This window comes from Lissotriton helveticus, chromosome 3_1 (genome assembly GCF_964261635.1).
Source record: "Lissotriton helveticus chromosome 3_1, aLisHel1.1, whole genome shotgun sequence".
Classification (NCBI taxonomy): Eukaryota; Metazoa; Chordata; class Amphibia; order Caudata; family Salamandridae; genus Lissotriton; species Lissotriton helveticus.
In genome coordinates, this window is record NC_136061.1 from 921329709 (window position 1) to 921351484 (window position 21776).

Genomic DNA, 21776 nt, shown 5'->3' on the forward strand with positions numbered 1-21776 from the left:
ACATGACGGAAAGAAGCTCCAGCTGGAGCACGAGCGCAGCGTATTGGAAATAGAACTAAAGGCCCGGAACGAAGGCAACAAAACAGCAGCGACCCGAGAGTCTGTTCCCCCAGTGGAACCCAAGGTCCACATCCCCAAGGATGTGGTCAAAGAATATTATAAAAACGATGACATCCAGCAATGGTTCAAGGCCTACGAGGTAGCTATGACCTCCCACCGAGTTCCGCAGAAAGATTGGGGAGCCGGGCTGTGGGGTCGATTCCTGAGTGAGGGGAGAGACACCCTACTCGACCTACCGTCTGCCGAACAGACCTCCTACAGCCACATGAAAGAGGCCCTCCTCACAAGGTACGGGCTCACCCCAGAAATGTACTGCCAACGCTTCCGAGAATGCAAGAAGATCCCCGGCACCATGTGGGTAGAATATGTCAATTTCTACAGCCGGGCCCTGGAAGGGTGGATCAAGGGCAGCAAAGTATCTACCTTCGAGGGGCTCATCGACCTCATTGCCTACGAACATTTGTCCCTGAATTGCTTTGTAGAACTCCGACAGCACCTCCTGGACAGCAAGTTGGCCGACCCCCGGAAGCTGGCCGTCGAGGCCGATCGCTGGGTGAGCACCAGAGTCCCCCGGGGGAGATTCTGGCCGAAATGAACAGGGATCGTCCCGCCAGAGGGGAGGGGGGAATCAGAATAGACAGAGGGGTTCACAGGTAGGGTCCCCGCGTAGTCCCCCCAGAAACCAGCCCGGCACCTCGCCTCCCACAGCGCGCGCAGTGTTCCCCCCAGCTAAGCCAGGGCCCGAGTCAGCCAAGCCTGCTACCATTGCCAGAAACCCGGGCACTATGCCAATGACCCCCGCTGCCCCTTGTTCCAAAAGCCTGCCGCTGCCGGGCTCCCAGTGCGCCACATCACCCCAGTAGCCCTAGAAGAGGAGGGGGAGGAAGAGTTCGAGGGAGCAGACCCCGCAGCTATGATGTTAGTCTCCCTGGGTGATAGGGAGATGGTCCCAGGAGCCACCCTACCCGACAACACAGAGAAATACCGACAGCAGGTGACTGTCAATGGCCACCACATAGGGGCGCTCCGAGACACTGGGCCAGTATCACCGCCGTCAAACGGCACCTCGTCACCGAAGCCCAGATTGTTCCCCATATCTCCTGCAGGGTGATCGCAGCTGATAACTCCGTCCGCAACTGCGGGATAACTCAAGTCCCGTTCGAATGGGGGGGCGTCTCTGGGGAGTTACGAGTGGTAGTCCGCTCCGACATGCCTGTGGACTGCCTGCTCGGCAATGATCTAGAGAGCTCCATATGGCAGCGGCTTGAGAAAAGGACCCACTTAGAGATGGTGGGCCTACCCGAGTGGGCTTGTGTGAGTACCCGGTCGATGACCGCCCGAAGGACCACCCCCGAAGGGGCGACCTTAGAGGCGGCACCGGCGACCCCCGAGGACCCCGAGGTCCCTGAATCCTTTGAGACCCCTGAGCTGTTACCCGGGGAGAGCTTCCCCCCCCGACGCAGGTCCCCTCGGCCCTGGTGTCGAACCGACCCCGAGCTTGGACGACCTTCCTGAGCTGGCCCAATGGCGCCAAGAAGGGGGACCGTCCCGAGAAGAATTCTGCCTAGAGCAGACATCCTGTCCATCCTTGGTGGGGCCGCGGCAGCAGGCCGTCGCCCAGGCCGCCGGTGACCAGTCCGGCTCCCACTTTGTTTATTGGGAAAACGGCCTCTTATACAGCGAGCAAAAGTCCGCCGAACTAGGGTCCGGCCGAGTGCTGGTGGTCCCCCTACGCTTCCGCGGCTTTCTCCTGAACCTGGCCCATGACGTGCCCCTGGCGGGACACTTGGGACAAGACAAAACGTACCAGCGCCTGGTCACCCACTTCTACTGGTCGGGCATGCGCTCCGATGTGGAGGTCCACTGTAAGTCCTGCCCCACATGTCAGTCCAGCGGAAAGAGCGGAGGGAAGCGCAAGGCTCCTCTCCAACCCTTCCCCGTGGTCAGTACCCCCTTTGTGAGGGTGGGAATCGACATTGTGGGCCCCCTCGACCCCCGGACCTCCTTGGGGCACTGCTTTATCCTGGTGCTGGTAGACCATGCCACCCGATACCCCGATGCCGTTCCCCTCCGAACGGTGACCGCCCCCGTAGTGGGGCGGGCCCTCATGGCCATCTTCTCCCGGGTGGGATTCCCTCGAGAAGTCGTCAGCGACCGAGGGACCAACTTCATCTCGAAATACATGAAGTCCCTTTGGCAACAATGTGGGGTGACGTACAAGTTCACCACCCCATATCACCCCCAGGGTAACGGTCCGGTGGAGCGATTCAACCGGACCCTCAAAGGAATGATCATGGGACTCGAAGAGCCCCTGAGGTGTAAGTGGGACGTCCTCCTTCCCTGTCTCCTCTTCGCATACCGCGAAGTCCCCCAGAAGTCCCTGGGGTTCAGCCCCTTCGAGCTGCTCTACGGGCACCCCGTCCGGGGACCCCTCACCCTGGTCAAGGAAGGGTGGGAGACGGCGGCCCCAGAGCCCCCTCCCGATGTGTTTCGATACATTTTGGCCCTCCGGAACCAGACGAGGAAGTTCCGAGAGCTGGCCGAGGCAAACCTCGAGGCCAGCCAAGAACAAATGAAACGGTGGTATGACCAAAATGCCACTCTGGTCGAGTTTCAGCCCGGACAGCGGGTCTGGGTGATGGCCCCCGTGGAGCCCTGTGCCCTGCAAGACAAGTGGACAGGGCCCTTCAAGGTGGTAGAACGCAAGAGTCAGGTGACTTATCTCATCGACGTGGAGTCCCCACGGAACCCCTTGCGGGTCCTTCACGTAAACCGCCTCAAACCCTACTTCGCCCGATCCGAGTTGAGCTTACTCCTCGCCACGGACGATGGGGAAGAAGAAGAAAAGGAGCCTCTCCCCGATCTCCTGTCCACAAAAGAAAAAGATGGCTCCGTAGAGGGGGTGAGTCTCTCCTCCTCCCTCTCTCCCGAGCAGCACGAGGACTGTCGCCAGTTGTTGGGACAGTTCTCGGACCTCTTCTCCCTCACCCCCGGCGTCACTAACTGGTGCGTCCACAACGTGGACACCGGGGACAGCCCACCGGTACGGCACAGAGCCTACCGCGTCCCTGACAGAGTCCGGGTCTGCATCAAGGCCGAGGTATCGAAGATGTTAGCTCTCGGGGTGGTAGAAGCCTCTGACAGCCCATGGGCTAGCCCCGTGGTCCTGGTTCCGAAGGCAGCCGCCCCCCGTGCTGTTCCCGAGCTGAGGTTCTGCGTTGACTACCGCGGGCTCAACGCAGTCACCAGAACCGATGCTCATCCCATCCCCCGAGCCGACGAGCTTATCGATCGCCTCGGGGCTGCTCGTTTCCTCAGCACATTCGACCTGACCAGTGGCTACTGGCAGATCGCCCTCACCGAGGGAGCCAAGGAAAGGTCCGCTTTCTCCACCCCGGATGGTCACTACCATTTCCGGGTGATGCCCTTCGGAATGAAGAACGCCCCCGCCACCTTCCAGCGACTGGTGAACCAGGTCCTGGCGGGGTTGGAAGAGTTCAGCGCTGCGAATCTGGACGATATCGCAGTGTACAGTTCCCACTGGCCCGAGCACCTCCAGCACCTCTGGGCGGTGCTGAACGCCCTGAGGAGGGCCGGTCTCACCATTAAGGCAAGCAAGTGCCAGATCGGACAAGGGTCCGTAATCTACCTCGGGCACCAGGTCGGAAGCGGCCTCATAGCCCCCCTCCAGCCCAAGATCGATGCCATCGTGGCCTGGGAGGCCCCCACGACCCAGACGGAAGTGCGGGCGTTTCTAGGGCTCACGGGGTACTACCGCCGGTTCATCAAGAGTTACGGCAGCATCGTAGCCCCCCTCACGGAGTTAACCTCCAAAAACCAGCCGAAGAAAGTCAGCCTGCCAAGAGGCGTTCGAAACGTTGAAAGACGCCATGTGCACCGCCCCCATCCTACAGGCCCCCGACTACTCACGAGAGTTTGTAGTCCAGACAGACGCGTCCGAGCATGGCATCGGAGCTGTCCTGTCCCAGGTGAACGAGAACGGCCTAGACCAACTAGTGGCATTCATTAGCCGGAGGCTACTCCCTCGTGAACAAAGGTGGATCACCATCGAGCGGGAGGCCTTCGCGGTGATTTGGGCCCTGAAGAAGCTGAGGCCCTACCTGTTCAGTACTCACTTCCGGGTCCAGACCGACCACCGACCTCTCCGGTGGCTAATGCAGATGAGAGGGGAGAACCCCAAATTGCTGCGCTGGTCCATCTCCCTCCAGGGGATGGACTTCACTGTTGAGCACCGGCCTGGCTCTGACCACGCCAACGCAGACGGCCTGTCCCGATTCTTCCGCCTCAGCGAAGAGAACCCCCAAGAGGATGGGTAGTTCTCCCCGCCTTCAGCTGGGGGGGACGCGTGTTGGACCGGCCTCGTGGCGTGGGTCGCCTCTGTCCCTCCACACCCTGTGAGGGTAGGCCTTTACCCCGAGTCCCCTGCGCAGCCTCCCCGTTAGTGTAGCCTGCAACCCGAGCCTGGTCGTCCTACCCCAGTTAAGCCTAGATCCCCCTGGAACCTCGACCAGGCCTGCCTTCCCCGCTCCACTCCCGGCTCCGAGCACCTAACCTTGCATGCCCCACAAGGCCCGGACGCCATCTTCCCTTCCCGACATCCCTGTCTCCCTAAGCCTAGCGTGACCCTGGCCCCAGCGAAACCCAGACTCCAAAGGCGCGCCAGTCCCGGCTGGGGGGTAAAGAGCTCCCGAGGGAGATAAGCCCGGGAGTTTCGATGGCACCTCCGGCCTCCCCTGAGGGGCTGGTTTCTGTCACACCTTTGGCCCTCCCCTGTGGGCCAGTTTCGATCACCCCTCTGGCCTCCCCGAGGGCTGGCTCCAGACCCGCTGGGCGTCTGGGAATTCCCGGACCCATCTTTCAAAGGGATCAAAGAGCCAACCGCCGGACCTCGCCAACGACCAGCCCCCAGGGCCTGAGACCTCCTCCTGCGAGGGTCCGGAGATCAAAGAGCAGAAGGACTATAACTGGGCCCGCCCGACAACTAGCGGGCAGTTGTATCTTGGACCTGAAGCCCTGCTGATCTGATCGCGGCTGACCCTAAGAAGACTCATCCCGAACCTCTGAGCCCTGCTGACGTGGTCGTGGCTCAAGCTGAACTGTAACCATCGGAGCCCTGCTGACGCTGTCGCGGCTCAAGCTGAACCTGCAACCATCGGAGCCCTGCTGACGCTGTCGCGGCTCAAGCTGAACCTGCAACCATCTGAGCCCTGCTGACGCTGTCGCGGCTCAAGCTGAACTTGCAACCATCAGAGCCCTGCTGACGCTGTCGCGGATCGACCTCTAAGACCATCCGAGCCCTGCTGACGCTGTCGCGGCTCTCATGAACCTCTCCAGATCGAGCCCTGCTGACTTCGTCGCGGCTCGAGGAGTACTCTGGTCCGGCTGGACCATCGAGACCACCATCACGACCGAGCCGACTCGACGGAGGTGAGGCAGCCAGTATGACCATCATCCCGTACCCCCCGGCTCGAGGATTGAGAGCTGTGCGTAGGGTACGCCGCGTACTGACCCAGAGACTAAAAGAATGTCCCGCTTCCCCCTCCCCGAATCCTCCAAGACTTTGTGGTCCCTTGACCCCTGTGTATATAAGAGTGCTTCCTTCGTTATTTGCTATATAAAGAACTTGTTGCTAGAATCCAACGGTGTGGTGTCTGTTCGTAGTGTGGTGTGAGCTCAGTGTGTACGATCCTAGACCCGAAGTCCTCCCCAGTGGGGACCTCCCAATCAAGACTGCAAGTTCGGTGGGAGAGGTGGATCTTGGGGGTGATCGGGTGAGCACAACCTGGCCCTCGGAGATTGCCCCTTCTAACATCCCGGTGGACCATCTCTTGGAGGTTCTCCACCAGGGCTCTGGTGGGAAGGAGATCTTGTTCTCCTTTGAGGGTTCTCTCCTTTCTTCCTTGACGGGGGGAGAACCTTCTGCACTGACATCTCCGGAACCGCATGACCTGGCGTGCCTCTCCCTCCACTCTTCTGCTGCCAGTCCACTTTTGCGGACCGCCTTTCCCTCCCTGCCTCCACTGTTGATTCCGCTGTCCCAGGAAGCCCGCTGGCTGGACTCTTGGGGGTGCAACTGTTCGGGCTAGTGGTCGCTGGTATATAGCTAAGTTCTTCTGGGGAGTGCTGGTTGCCTTCGGGTGCATGTTCTCCATGGCTCTTCTGTATGTGCTATTGCTTCTTGAGGTTGTGTGCGCGGCCTCTTGTGGTGGGGTGTCCGGGCATTTCCTATCCTTCGTGCTGAGAGCTGGGATGCTTCTGTGCTCTTCTGGCGGCGTATGGCTTAGGTACTGTTCTGGCTAGCCCCTTGCCTGGGTGGGCTCGCCCTTTGTTTTCTTGGGCCCTGGAGGCTGCTTCTTCCGCTTCATCCTCTTCTTCCTCTATTGGATGGAAGCTCTGTTGCCTTGCCCTTGGTTCTTCTATTGTGAGTGTACGGGCCTCTTCAGTCTTCCTCCTTCATCCCTCTTGGGGTTGCTGGTGTTCGACTTGTGGGGGCCTTCTTGCCTGCAAGGGATGAGGTTTCTTCCCTGGTCCGCAGGTCTGGTCCCCTGTGGGTCCCTCTGTCCTGTCTAGACTGGTGGCGTCCTTTTGCAGACCCTCCCTACCATGGTGGTATTGCTAGGGAATCTATTCTACTTGAAGGCATCTGCGGCTTGTAGTCTCTATCAGATGTACGAGTTACTTACCTTCGGTAACAATGTATCTGGTAGAGACGATTCTAGCTGCAGTTTCCTTCACGGCCTGCCCTTCCTCCCTGTTCTGTGAGGACCCTGGGCTGGTCTTCGGTACTAGCCTCCCGGTGGGGGGCTATGTCCTCTGTGAGTACCTTCTTTTGTTCTTGACGGTGGCTCTGTCTGGTTACTATTCAGCCCTCCTCCTTGGTTCTGGGAAGTTGGGGTTTGGGTGCTCCTATGCCCGCTGCTCCTGGGTTGTGGTGGTTTGCCTCCAATCTCTACCCTTCCTCCCTTCCCTTTACTGCTAAGGGTCATGGCCCCTCTGCCTCCTCTGAGTTGGGGTCATTTGGTCGTCCTTACCCCTGTTTCTTGCCCTCTATGCTGGGTGGTTTGGAGGTTGGTTGTTCCTGCCTGTTGGGGCTGTCTCCCTTTCCTTGTTTCGGGGTGTGGGTTGTAGGCCTGCTACATGTGTCTTATTGATTTACGTAGGTTCCCTGTCTCCGGAGGAGGGGGGGAGGGTGGCAGGGGCGCAGGGTGGCTGTCTGTGTTGGCAGGGTGGCTTCTCAGGGCTTGCTCTGTTCTTCTGTATCTCCCTGCCCTTGGACACTGCGGTGTTGCACGGTTTCCTATGGGGTCTTTTCCCTTTTTGTATTCTCTTTCGCACACTGTTCCCACGCTCCCACAGTTTTTTGTCTGGTGGCTCCACGTTGTGGTGAGGAAAAGATCTCCGAAGAAAACTGACGTAGGCGCTCCAGGGTGGGGCATATGTGACCTCGCTGACGTCACGTACGTGGATGACGCCTGGGCGGAGTCGCGTAATGTCGCCCCGGCGCGCAGGGATGCGGTGCAAAAAGTTTCCGGATCCAGTCTGACACCTGAGGATAATTCTACGTGAAGGAATCTACGGCTAGAACCGTCTCTACAAGATACATCGTTACCGAAGGTTAGTAACTCGTACATATATATATATTTATTATGTTAGCATTAGCCGCAAAGGTTGGGCATAATAATGATTACCGACTATATATGCTATACGGTCTCTAGTCAGGTCCAAACTGTGGTTAATACTGTGTCCATGCCCCAGCTTTATACTATTGGGGTGCCTATACCGGGTTTTCTAAGCAAAACCCGATTACAAGAAGTACACACTCACAACGATAACTGTGTGTTCCCTACGTAAACCTAAACCAGGAGCCCCATGTGTCTCATATAAATACCATTTATTAATGGTTTAACCTGCTTCACCTGAGGGCTATACGAATAGCGTAAACAAACGAAACGTATGCGTGGCAATGGACATAAAGAAAATACTACGCCTCACGTTCTATCTGTGTTAGGATTTTACTAATTGTATAGTCGCATATCCTACGCGCATAGACCATTATCTGCGTGGCAATGAACACGAAAGAAATGCTGCGCCTTACCCTTTATCTGTATTTAGGATGTTGCTAATATGTATAGTAACATATCCTTTGCCAGTATAATGTATGTATATAATTTAATGAAAAACATAATACATACAAAATACATAAATAAAAAATAAACGAACAATAATAGGATGACAGCATGGCTTAATTATACGTCTGTCATCAAACCCTCATCATGTTGACGTAATCGTGATAGTGAATAGACGACCATCATAGTGTAGGCTTAATTATAAATAAAAATGAAGCCGAATATATCTCTATCTATCTATCTCGAGCAAGACATCCAGTCATAACTCATGATCCGCTATTAATACACCTTACTACTTAAATCATGGGTCCAACTAGTAGGTTTCTCTTATAGGAAACACAAAAAACAGAACCAATTACTTTTAAAAGGGAACATTTCTTTACCAGGGATTCCAATACAGAACATTTGTATAAACAAATGTGTAGGACCCTTTATGGACTTTAAATGGTTCATTCAAGGCATGGTCAAAAAGACTAATTAATTTGTTTTAACCAATCTTCTTTAGAATTTAATCTTGTCCTGACGGTATCAAGAATGGATATATACCATTGCTCTCGATTTTTACGTTTCACAGTGATATCACCGCCCCTTTTGCTGCCTTTTATTCGCTCAATGATAAACCATTTAAAGTCTGTGCATGAGTGGCCTACTTTCAGAAAGTGCTCTACCAATGGAGCATTTTATTTTTTATAGCGGACTGATGTCGAGATATACGGGTCCTCAATTTGCGCCCCGTCTCTCCCACATAGCCAAAATGACATGGGCAAATGAGGAGGTAAACTATATTTTTGCTCTTACAATTAGTTAGATCTTTCGACCACAAAGTGTGGTTTTTGTACACTATATTTTTCCCTTCCAAACATTGGTCACATATAATGCAACCCCCGCATTTAGAGTTGCCCGTTGCTTTAGTGCCTTCCATGGTACATTGGGTGCCTACATTAGGTTCTCTATTTGTCTGGACAAGTTCTTTCCTTAAATTGATATTGCGTTTAAATGCAAAAATAGGACGTTCTATATTGGTTTCTTCGTTATCATTTAAAATTCCCCAATTGGAATTGATGATATTCTTTCTTATTACTCGGAAAATGGCTCACAAAAACTATTTTATCTGCCTTCTCTTTATGATGTTTACTGTTGTTAGACTTGCTCTCGGTCGGAAAACCTAGCGCGTTTAAAAGAATGGTTAATAAGTTTTAGGATAGCCTCTATCTTTTAATTTCAATTTCAAGTTCTCTGAATGTTTATAAAAATATGTTAAGGTGGAACAATTCCCTTGAAGCCGAAAGAATTGCCCAAACGGTGTGTTATCTTTTTGGGCTTTAGGATGATAGCTAGTAGAGTGCAATAATGTGTTTTTGTCGGTGGGGTTGGTGTAGTCTGCCTTCTACATCCTTTTATTTGCAGATCCAAGAAACTCACAGCACATCTACTATGGTGAGCAGTAAATTTTAAGTTGACATCCCCCAGATTGAGCCAAGATAAAAAAATAATTTAACTGATCTTCAGGTCCATTCCAAATAAACAGAATGTCATCAATTAATCTATACCAGTTAGTCACATTTTCAAAGAAGGGTGCAGCCTCATTAAAAATGTCAGTCTTCAAATTGGCCCACATACAAACAGGACAGGCTGGGGGCACACGTGACCCGCATACTGGTCCCCTTAAGTTGAATGTACAAGTCTTACTTAAAGAGGAACATATTTTCTTTCAAAACAAGTTTAGTGCATTCTAAAATGAATTCAGCATTGGCCCCTCTACACACCGAATCATCCCCAAGGATTTGTTGAACAACTGCTATGGTGTCATCGTGGGGGATGTTTGTGTAGAGGGCTTCAATATTAAGAGAAACTAGTATTTGAGAATGTTTATCAAACATGAGTCACTCAATGATATGAATCATATGAGCGTAATCTTTGATATAAGACTGCTGGGCTTGTACTAATGGTCTTAAAAAATTGTTGACCTATTTACTTAAGAGTTCCAAAGGGGAACAGATGCAGCTGACAATAGGTCTAAGAGGGGGGGCATGTTCACATTTATGTAGGCCGTAAATAGCTGGTATCATATCTTTATTTTGAGTTGAAAATGTATATTCCTTATCTGATTATGATCTATTATTTAGAGAGAGTACATTAAACAATCTTAATATCTTTGTCTTTTGCCCATTTCTTCAAGATCCTAACTTTAGAGGAGCGCAGTGACAAGGGTATAGAAACACAAGAGGAACGTCAGGGCAAGATGCTGCTGCACACGGAATATTCTCTGCTTTCTCTACTACCCAATCAAGATGGTGTCGTTCATCACCACGGACTCTTCCAGGTAGGACAACTTTTCAGCCTCTGATGTTGGTGATTTTCTTGTTCATTCTATCCTTCTGTGGTGGTTTATTAACGTATCATAATGAGCACAATCTTAACGGTTTACCCCATAGTTTATGCATAGTTAATTTTATATTGGATATGATCACCAATTGTTTAGATGCTGTTTATACAGTAACAAACAGTGACAAAAAGTCTTACAGATGACTAGTAAAAGCGAATTAGAAGACAGTCGACGACATTGAGAAGGTCCATATAGATATAGGAAAAGTGTGGTGTTTGGCATAGCATGGGAATGACTGGATAAATTGTGTAAGGGAGCAATGGGGGGGGGGGGGATTGAGCAGTTCCTGGAAGTGTGACGAGTATCAGGAGGCATTGACAGTAGGGGGGTGATGCTGATAGAGCTAGCGGTTGGAAGAAGACTGAATTGATGGATGTAACAGTTAAGTTCAAGAGTAACATTGGAGGGAAAGACATTGGTCAGAGTTGAAGTTGCCTTCAACTCTGTGGTGGTTGAAGGCAACCACCACAGAGCGCTGGCCGACATCAGATCGGCGGTCGGTTTCTGGAAGAACCTCCCGCTAGCCCCAATAAGCCGTGTGGCCTTAGCCAAAATGATAATAGTCCCGCAGCTATTGTACCACTTCACAAATCTGCCGGTAATCCCACCATGAGCATTTTTCCGGAACTTAGACTCGCTCCTCAGCTTGCTCATATGGGGAACAAGCAGACTTAGGATAGCACTAGCGAAGTTACAACTACCCACCACACAGGGAAAACTGGGCGCACCGTCCTTCGCATCGTACTTCTTGGCAGCACAATTACAGTGGCTGCCCTACTTGATGGCAGGCAGACACATAGGCGAGACGCACATGGCGACCGGCCACGTACCCATCCCAGAACTTCGGCGCTTGCTACTGTCAGGCACCAAACCGCGACGCATATACCCCATACAAGTAGTGGTGGCATGCAAATGCATGCAACGGATCCACCGTATGTCTTTGCTTCTGCTTGTTGGCTGGTCCAAACAAGAGAAATACACCACAACTAACATGCTCCGCATATGGACAGACCACGGCCTAACCGAAATAGTCTGTTTGAGGACGGACAGCTTAGACCATATCGCCAGCTTATGGAAGACTTTGACCTTCCCCCTGGCCAGTTTCTAATCCACCAACAACTCATAGACCACTATCGATCGCACCACGACCTATCGACGGGAGAGCCAGCAACTCAACCGGTCATCCACACGATCATACATATGGGGGTGGGACGACCCTGACCATGTGGCTCTATAAAGCCAATCGGGAGCTCTCTTTCCTCTCCCAGTACCCCACCCTTGAGAGCTTGGTGGTCCAAGCCTCAACGTCCAAAGGCGCATTCCCAACTGTACCACCTGATGGGGAATCCAAATAGCTGGACCATCTTGGGAACAAAATGTTTTCTTCCTCCAGCTTGGTACTGCGGTTGCTAACACCGCATGTCTATTGGGCCGTTACACCCGCTCTGTGTGGGATATGGTAGCATAGGTGCTGCCCAGTGCCCAGAGGAGGCCCGGGCCATGCTCTCCCGTGCAGTCGCTGAGGGGAGAGACGCAGCCAAGTTTACCATATGATGTAGAATGGACACTTCCAACTCGCTAGGAAGGACGAATTTAATGTCGGTAGCCCTCGCTATGATAGACTGTTTTTTCTGGGGATGCCCTTTATTGGCCATCGCATGTTCGGCTACAAACGCTGAAATGCTTCAAGGACTCTCGGTTAACGGCCAAGTCCTTGGGCCTCTCCACCATCCGCCCTGCGCAGCCTGCTTTTCGCCCCTTTTGTGGCCACGGACGGGGTGCCCGCCACGTTCCACCCAGAGCCACAGGCCAGCGCAAGCTGCTCATCCCCTGCGCGGCTGGGGATGTGGGACCCACCATCGTGGGTCTGGGGGCCAGCGAGCGGGCCAGTCCACCACCGCTCCCTCTGCAGCAGCCTCCAAACCCTCCTAGTCTGACCTTACAGGGCCACCAATCTCCAGTGGGAGGCAGGATTCGCCATCATCTCCCTCACTGGCGCACCATCACGTCGGACAGGTGGGTTTTGCAGATTAGTCCAAAGGGGCTACTCTTTCCCCTTCGAGACTAGTGAAGTTCCGAAAATGTTGACGCTAGCTCAAGTCAGGTCTGCCCTCGACCGTGGAGACTGGATGGTAGCGTTGGACTTGCAGGATGATTATTTTCCCATCTCCGTCCTGTCGGCCCACCGGCGTTACCTGCGGTTCATGATGGGCCACGAGCACTTTAAGTTTACCATGCTCCCTTTTGGGCTTACCAGCGCCCCTTGGGTGTTAACGAAAGTGATGGTGGTGGTCGCAGCTCATCTGCGCAGATCAGGGGTTCCAGTCTTCCCTTATCTCGACGACTGGCTGCTGAAGGCGGACTCGCCCCAGGCAGTCGTCTCCCACCTCCAGACTACGGCAGACCTCCTGCACTCGCTGGGGCTCACTATGAACGTGCCCAAGTCACACCTGACTCCCCCTCAGAAGTTCCTTTTAATCGGAGAGGTTCTAGACACAATGCAGTTTCGGGATTATCCTCCCGAGCAGCGAGTCCGGGATATTAGGGCTATGATTCCGATCTTTCAGCCTCTATCCCGGCTTTCGGTCAGAATGACCCTGAGGCTGCTGGGCCTCATGGCCTTCTGTTGGTAGATCATGTCAGGTGGCATATGCGGGCTCTGCAGTGGAACCTGAAGTTCCAGTAGGCACAGCATCAGGGTAATCTGTCCTATTGCGTTCAGATTTTGGAGGGCACTGCACAACAATTGCAGTGGTGGCTGACGAACCAGGATTGGGTCAACAGCAGATCCATCTCCCTTCCCCAACCAGAGTACACATTGGTGACTGACGCATCACTTCTGAAGTGAGGCGGCCACATGGGAGAAGCTGAGATCAGAGCCCTCTGGTCTCCGGCGGAGTCCGGGCTCCACATCAGCCTTCTGGAGCTCCGGGCGATCTGTCTTGCACTTAAGGCATTCCTTTCCTCTGTCTGGGGAAGAGTTGTGCAGGTGTTCACGGACAACACCACTGCCATGTGGTACTGCAACAGACAGGTCGGGTGGGGCGTGTACCCTATGTCAAGAGGCTCTCTGTCTCTGGACATGGTTGGAACATCAGGGCATATCCCTGGTGGTTCAACACCTGGCAGGTTCTCTGAACGACAGGGCGGATGAACTCAGGTGCATGATGGATCACGAATGGCGAATTCACTCTGAGGTGGCGCAAGGTCTCATTCAGCAGTGGGGGAGAGCCTTGGTTAGATCTATTCGACACCGAGGAGAATGCGCAATGTCAGCAATTCTGCGCGTTGAAATCTTCAAGGCGCACTCGCTAGGCGACACTTTTCGTCGTGAGTGGAGTTGCGGTCTTCTATACGTATTTCCGCCTATACCACTTCTGCCCAGAGTGCTGAAGATAAATTGCGACCGGGCCCAAGTCATCCTTGTGGCTCCGGATTGGGCACGAAGAGTCTGGTATACTGAGCTGTTACACATGGCCATCGATACTCCGATCAGACTGCCTTCCGTCGCAGCAGCAGGGGACGGTCCTCCACCCGAACCTGTCCAGTCTCCACCTCAGCGACAGTTGGCATCTTTTTACCTTCTTCCCGAAGTCTGTGACGTTATCTTGGCAGACAGGCGTCCACCACTAAGACAGTATACACCTGCTGATGGAACAAATTTGTGGCATGGTGCACAGCAAAGGCTGTGGATCCCTTTTCTGCCACTCTTTCTGAGGTTCTCTTGTTCCTCCTTTCTATGGCCTAGTAGGGCTCTGCTTTGGGTACTCTACAGGGCGACCTCTCTGCAATTTCAGCCTTTCTTAAGCTTCCTGATCAGCCTTCTATTTTCAAGTCCACTGTTGTAAATCGCTTTCTTAAGGGTATTACTCCTCTTTTTCCTCCTGTTCCCTTCGTAATGCCTCAGTGGGACTTGAACTTGGTTCTTACTTACCTTATGTGCACTCCTTTTGAGCCTGTTCATAACTGTCCTCTCCGATTTCTTACTTAAAGTTTGCCTTTCGTGGTTGCCGTCACCTCTGCTCGCAGGGTGAGTGAGCTCCATGTTCTTTCTTCAAAACCGCATTTTCTGGCTATTCATCCGGACAAGGTCGTCCTAAGAACCCGACCTGCTTTTCTTCCCAAGGTGGTTACTTCTTCCACATTGGTCAAACCATCACTTTGCCCACCTTCTTTCTGCATCCTTCTAAAGAGGAAGAGAGGCGCCACTGTCTGGAACCAAAATGTGTGCTTTCATTTTATTTGGATCGCACCAAGCAATTCCGGGTGGTCTGATACGTGGGCGCCAAAAAAGGTTGGGCTTGCACAAACAGACCATCTCTAGATGGGTTTTTCTGTGTGTAAAAGCTTGTTATTCTTTGGCAAAGGAGCCTCCAGTTGGACTGTGCACCCATTCCACCAGGGCGACGGCAGCTACCACTGCTTTGGGATGGGGAGTCCCCATCAATGACATCTGTCAGGCAGCTACATAGGCATCACTGCACACGTTCAGAAAACATTACTACCTAGACAGCCAAGTCTGGAGAGATGGCTTCTTTGGCCGTTCTGTTCTCCAGGACTTTCTGGTGTGAACTTGGTTCGCAGACCCACATCCGGGGTTGGTATTGCTGGGGTATCTATTCTAAAGGTAAGGAATATATAAATAATTTTCTCTTTCAGATGAACAAGTTATTTACCTTCGGTAACGCCTATCTGTAAGAGACAAAGATTAGTTCTATATTCCTTACCTGCCCACCTATCCTCCCCGTTCTGCGAACTGACTTCTAGGGTTAAGGACTTCCTTTCAGGACCCTGTTTTGTGCACCAGTGGGCAGTGTATTGCATGGCTCTGCGCATCTGGCGTGGAATGTTGTGTAAAAGAACTGACGTCCACGCACGAGGGCGGCGTCTAAGTAGCTGCTACAACGTCATCCCGGTGACCACGACGCCAACGACTAACGTGGAGCCGACCGATGCCACCTTTCCACGCGCATGGGTACGGCTGACGAAAAATTCTACGGATTCTACTCTGATGCATAGGGGCAATTCTAAAGGTAAGGAATCTATAACTAATCTGTCTCTTACTGATACATCGTTACCGAAGGTTACTTGTTCTGTATAAGTACCATCCCCAAGAAAAAATTATAGTGCTTGAATCTACAATCCATTGTATTGCAGATATTGCACAATGGCATTCTTGTAGTTACCAAACAGTTTTTCTAAGGAACAATGTTTTGATGCGGAGACAACTTGTGATAACAATTACCACTGGACAATGTCATTATGTTTCTTAAGTTTAGTATGAAGGTCAATAATGAATTCAACCCACTTGCCTATCATTACTATTAAATAATATTTCATCTGACATTTTACATTGAGTGATGTTCAGTCTGTGAAGATGGAATTTCAAGAAAGTGTCGATTTTGTTTGACTTCTGGTCATAAGCACATCAGGATAATGATTTCCTTATTTAAAAAAAAAAACACAAAACGATAATCTGTTAAGTGTTGGATGTATCTATCTTTGCCAAAATTTACCAACCTCAAATAGGCAGCTGCGCAGTCTTTCGCATTTTACTTTGGTACCAAAAAACATGGACAGTCAAATAAGGGTGGGGTATGTAGCATGTGTGCGACTGCAAAACAATATTGACGTGTCATTTGGTGCCTAGATTACGCAGATCAGATTCAGATGATTTAGCCATCAATTGCTTTTTAAGCTGACATTAAAAAAAAAAAAACAATGTGACCCTATCTTCCTATGTCTTGAGTTTTAATCGCACTACTCAGACCGCTCAACTAAAGGTTACCTGAAACCCTTATCTTATGCTGCATTTCTGCCTTGAGCAGCAAGGTTTAGGCTGCCCGGAATAGCATTTGTGAGATGGAAACAAATATTCATTTCTTTAGCAGCTTTCACAAGAAATAGTGGTTCCTGATCTGGGTCTATTTGTATTTGAAAATAAATTTAAGAAGACAAATGTGTAGTCTAGAACTGCTGCTATCTGAATTGAGATGCTTGTGAAGTAATTCAGATGATTTGTAGCAAAGCAGCCATTTAAGTGACTGAGCACAAAACTGTAGAAAATTCAAAAGATCGTTGCTTATCACATCAGCTTTTGTTTAGAGACACAGCTGAGAATAGTTCCACAATGGATGTTTTGCTCGACAAACTAGTATTCTAATGAAATATTAGATATTTAAATTGAAGCGCCCCCCCACAAAAAAAAGTTATATCTGACTTCCCAAGCTACCTTTTACCTTATAGAAAGCTAATTTAAGTTTGGCAGTAGTATTACGTTTAATAAATTAGGTTGAGTGACTATATTAACAACTAATTGCAGTGACTTTTTTTTAAACATGCTGTTATTAACTTTGTGGTCATATTCTAGATGAGTGACTGTTCAACATTTTGCTGAGGAATTGTATGTTGATAAACTGTCTGCTCCTCTACCTCTGCTCTGCCTCTTGGAGAAAACAAATGTTTAACAAAATAAAAGTCTAGGTGGGACAGATTTAAAAAAGAAGAAAAGATAAACGTGTGACTGGTTAAAAGCTGATGCGCATATGGAAACTGAATGGGAAAATATATTTAATTGTTGATCTTGGCTCACCATCATATTAAGAGGGGAAGTATGCGATAAAGGTGATTGAGAAACTAGGTAAGGCAGCAGGGGGACTAGTAGTGAAATGGGATATAACTTTTAGTGTGAACCAGAAATTGTAAATTTAGTGGGTAGGAAGTAATGAGCCGAAGACCGGGAATAGTTAAGGCCAAGGGTGAAGAGGTATAAGAAACAGAATGCGAAGGGTATGAGGCAAATTTGACTGCACTTATCGCTATATTAGGGTAATGTATAGTTTTAACTTCTGTGGTGCCAACGACCTGAGGCTCAATATCCTTAAGCCTCCTACGATAACATATCCCAAAAATAGCACAACAACAATATGATCCAGCACTCCACATTGTAGTTAAACAGATTATTCTTTTAGTTCAGCAGGTCTTTTTCCAATTTTCATTATTCAGAAAAACTCTCTTCTTCATAATACAATGCCACCGTAGCCACCGCGTTTCATCCCATCGGACTTCTTCAGGGCAGAGAGCGATATGATGGCCTTTTATGGATATTATCAGTAATACGTGAACCTTTTTTCATAGATTTAACTGTCATGTATGATCCTCTCTCCATGGATTGATGAAATGCCAAAGTACGGCGTTGGGTGTTATCCCATCACAATTTGAGAAGGATGAAAAACCTCTCACGCTGTATGCACGGATCGTCTGCTGCTCTTGAAATCCGATGGGACAAAATGCGTTGGCTGCGATTGCATTGTATTATGAAGAAGAGGTTTTTTTTAATAAAGAAAATTGGAATAAGACCTGCTGAATTAACCGAATTTTTGTATACAGTACATTGAATAGTCTGTTTAACTACAATTTGGAGTGTTGGATCGTATGGTAGTTGTGTTAAGGATGAAGAGATATACAGGAGAGTGAACTTAAAAGGAAGCTTCATGATGATGTTTGAGGTAAACAGTCAATGTTATGAGAATAAAGAACGTAGTCTTTGGGCTTGACATGGGGTTTGTTGACAAGGCAGGTCGGGACCTTGAATTTGTTTTGTTCTTCTACCTGTTACATTTTGTGTTCAAAAGTTTGCTTTTAGTAAAAGGATGTTATATTTTCCCCTACCATCTGCTTTTGTGTGGGAATGGGCAGCTGAGAAATCTCTTTAAAAAACAATTGTGCCTTATGCCGTCCTGGCTGTTAATGGTTCCAGATAAATGTATGTCTCTAGATAGTGATTTCCCTTGGTTCATTGCCTTTTGCGAAAATGGTCCAGTGAGATTCACCTTGGGCAGTGTGTGGTTGATTAATCGCTTTCCTCTGAATAAATCGGGAGGGATGAAGAGTGTAACTGGATCTGGTACCAAACCACTTGAAGACTTGAGCATCCTGGCTTGGTTCTTGTTGGTGGTCTGAGAAGTGTCCATTGAGTCTTTATGCCTTCTTTGTGAGTGTGTGCTTGTACAGATGACTACATGGGTGGTAGCAAGGCCAGCCAGTTCCACTACACAGCATTCTATTAGATTGTGACACATTGCTAAGAAAAGGTAATATTTGATTAGTGACTGCTTATACAGTGATCTTTTTGTCTTTATTTGACTTTGAATACCTGGAAACTAGAATTACCACACTGTTTAGATGATGATTGATAACTAATGGCAGTTGTACTTTTCATTATGATGTTTCTTGTGGTTCTAATTTTGTATTTTCTTGGGAAAACCATTGCATTGGACAATCTTGTTATGGGCACTATTAATGAAATTGGCATTGCTCTCACCAATGCATTTTCTATTAGAAATGTTCTACGTGAATGCACATTGATGCCTGTAGTATACCTCCTCCTGCAGGAAGGCGTGTCAAACCTGGCCTCCCCTAAAATACTGCTCCGTGTCCATAGTAAAATGTATCTATTACATATGATTTTTGACACTGCCTCGAAGGTGTTCAGTCTGGTTATCGGTGTGCAGGAAGCTGCTTTGCTGGAGTGCTATTGAGATGCCACATTACTGTAGCTTCATGTTGATTTAGGCATAGTGTTCTTTCAGCTCATAATCTTATAGTTTTGGCTGTTTACATTTGAACCGGGCTCCAGCCTTACGTATGTGGTGTGTCATTTCACTTTGAACATTTCAGGGCCAGCCAGGAGCTGCAGGGACGTTTGATGTCCTCACAGTGTTGAGGTTGGAGTTAACTGAAAACTGTACTTGAGGCATTTGGTGAGGATATTGAGTTTGTTTAAAACTGTGTGGTGTTGCACTCCAGGTCTCCTGAAGAGCCTTCATTGGAGCCTTGAATTTGAAGCTATACCTGGGGCCGCTTAAGCTAGACTGTGATTGTCCTAGGTTACCAATTCATTTGAGCCATAACTTACCTCATTCTGACACTGAGGCAAGAGGTGGACCCAGTGATCAGTAGAATCCTAAGTGACCCACCTTGTTCTCAAATTATGCAGCATAAATGGAAGTACAATTCCATAGAACTCCTTTCGAGAACCTGAAGCTGCTAGTACCGCAAGTTAGAAAGTTGGAAGGCGTACACCTTATTCTCAGTTTGTTACAGTCCTGGGGCAACGTGGATGTCAAAGTAAAGGGTATGGGTCACATGATAGAAAGGTTCACATTTTACCAAAAGTTCCCTTGTACTTTTAGTACTTGAAGATTGTGATTTGCAGTTGTCAACCTTCTTAATAAACTAACCCGTTTGAGATTTAATTCTACGTTCTGTATCAGAGAGCCTCATTCACATTAGAATGCCCATACCGGTATGCCCACACTGAAGCACAATTATGTATATGTACAGTTAGATTTTAACCAACCTGTTGGAACATATTGCAGTTATGTTTTAGGCACAGGATAACTGTTTAAATTGATGCATCTCAGATAAAGTCATACTTGAGGGAATTAGAAATTTCTCCAATCGCATTTATTGTAGCAAGGATAAGATATCCTTTCTGTCGAGATTTTACTGACTGCCCTACTGAGAAGAATCTCTGTTCAGCTTTTATCCGCCTACATTTGTTTATGTGACTAATATTCATTACACATGGTCTAGGTGATATCTCATGCCTGTTGATTGTCTAGTAGGGGTGCATATTGTTTGATCACAGTAGATTTTTTATTTGCTCCTGTGCTATGAATATCCTCTGCCACCTTTATCGCAATTTGCCCCATTGGGCAAATGACCCAGTCACCCTCTCCTTGTGTTTCCTCCATACACTGAACACCACAGTAAAGTAAGTTTTCCTAACATAAAATGTTTGTATACTTTTTAATATGTTACACATTTTTGGCTGTGTATGTATTATACATGATGCACATCTTGGTTCTGTTTTAATCTCTAGAACGTCGTCCTGCAGAACTGTGCACAATATCCCAGATGAGGCACAATTAGTTAGTAGGGTGGAAAATTAAAAGGACCTTTTCATTCGGTCACTGTACCAATATTTCTTCCCGCAGCTATGACTGTTAGTCACTTGGTTTTTACAGAGCCACACATCTCTTTTGCTTCACTTCAAAAACGCACCTTCATCTTGTTCTTTTACCAGGAGTTTGTCATATGTGCATTTAATTTTTTTGCTGCATTGAACATGAGATGCCATCTCCCCTCAAGTTTTAAGCCCTAGTTTTTTTTAAACTGGACTGCTATACAGTTGTTTTATTTTGAAGTAAGCAACGGCTTTGCAACTCTGTTACATTTCTTCCTCTGAAAGAACATCACTTGGAGAGATGTCAAAAGATGCCCTCTGTGATTGGGAGTGAGGATAAGATAAAAGCTGAAAAGATGGACCTGGTGAATTAGATTTTTAAGCAGTTTTTTACATTTGCCTGATGGAAAGCAAAAAGTCTGAATAGAGAAATGCTGAAAAGGAAAACCACCTAACGTAGCAATATTAGGTAAGCTAATCTAGAGATATTGTGTTATGTTCTCAGTTATTTAGGATAGAGTTTGGTTTTGGAGACCTGGGATTAAGCACTTTTTCGACTGAGTGAGTAGTACATTTGAAGAAGTGATGCCCCCAACTATTAGTTACAGATAAGTGTGGGCTCATCAAGGCTCCCACCAGTTGCTTAATGCATAGAGTGGGGAAAGCTCTGGGGTTTGCACTGTGGATATAAAAATAAAATGCAATGGATCAGTTGTAGCTGTTTTGAATAGTGGATGTACTGCACTTTGGCAACTTTTTTCTTTGCCTTTATTCAGAGCTATTTGAACTAGTTTTTGTGTCAGCCGCACTATGCTGATAGATTCTATGTTTGAATGAAAGAGAGGCTGTGGTTAAGGATGTGTTTATCTTTTTGCTGCTACATAGTTTATATCGTGATGGAATTTGTGTCCCACTTACGATCTGTAATTTTCAACGAAGGGATTGTATTTGGAAATTGACGACAAGGGTTTCAAGTCCACATCCTTGTATCCAAGCTGGAGTGGGCTTTTCACCCTTACATATTTTGGAAGGGGTACATTTGTGAAAGACCATCAATCAGGAGAAAATGCCTAGACATGCAAACTAAAAATACGCTCGGGTACAATGTTAAGCTAAATTAAAGATATGGAATCTCGATCAGCATTTTCTTGGTTCGTTAACTAGTGCTTAAATTAAATGCTGTGGAAGGTAACATGCAAACTTAATAATTCCT

The 21776-nt window shown here is 48.8% G+C and overlaps 1 protein-coding gene across 1 annotated transcript in view; it reads left to right on the forward strand.

The window, feature by feature from the left end:
* STK40 (serine/threonine kinase 40) overlaps window positions 1-21776 on the forward strand; it is a 379098-nt gene that overhangs the window by 161975 nt on the left and 195347 nt on the right. Inside the window, exon 5 of the mRNA XM_078681258.1 lies at window positions 10387-10530. Coding sequence (XP_078537384.1) covers window positions 10387-10530 — 144 coding nt within the window. The remainder of the gene's footprint in view (window positions 1-10386; window positions 10531-21776) is intronic.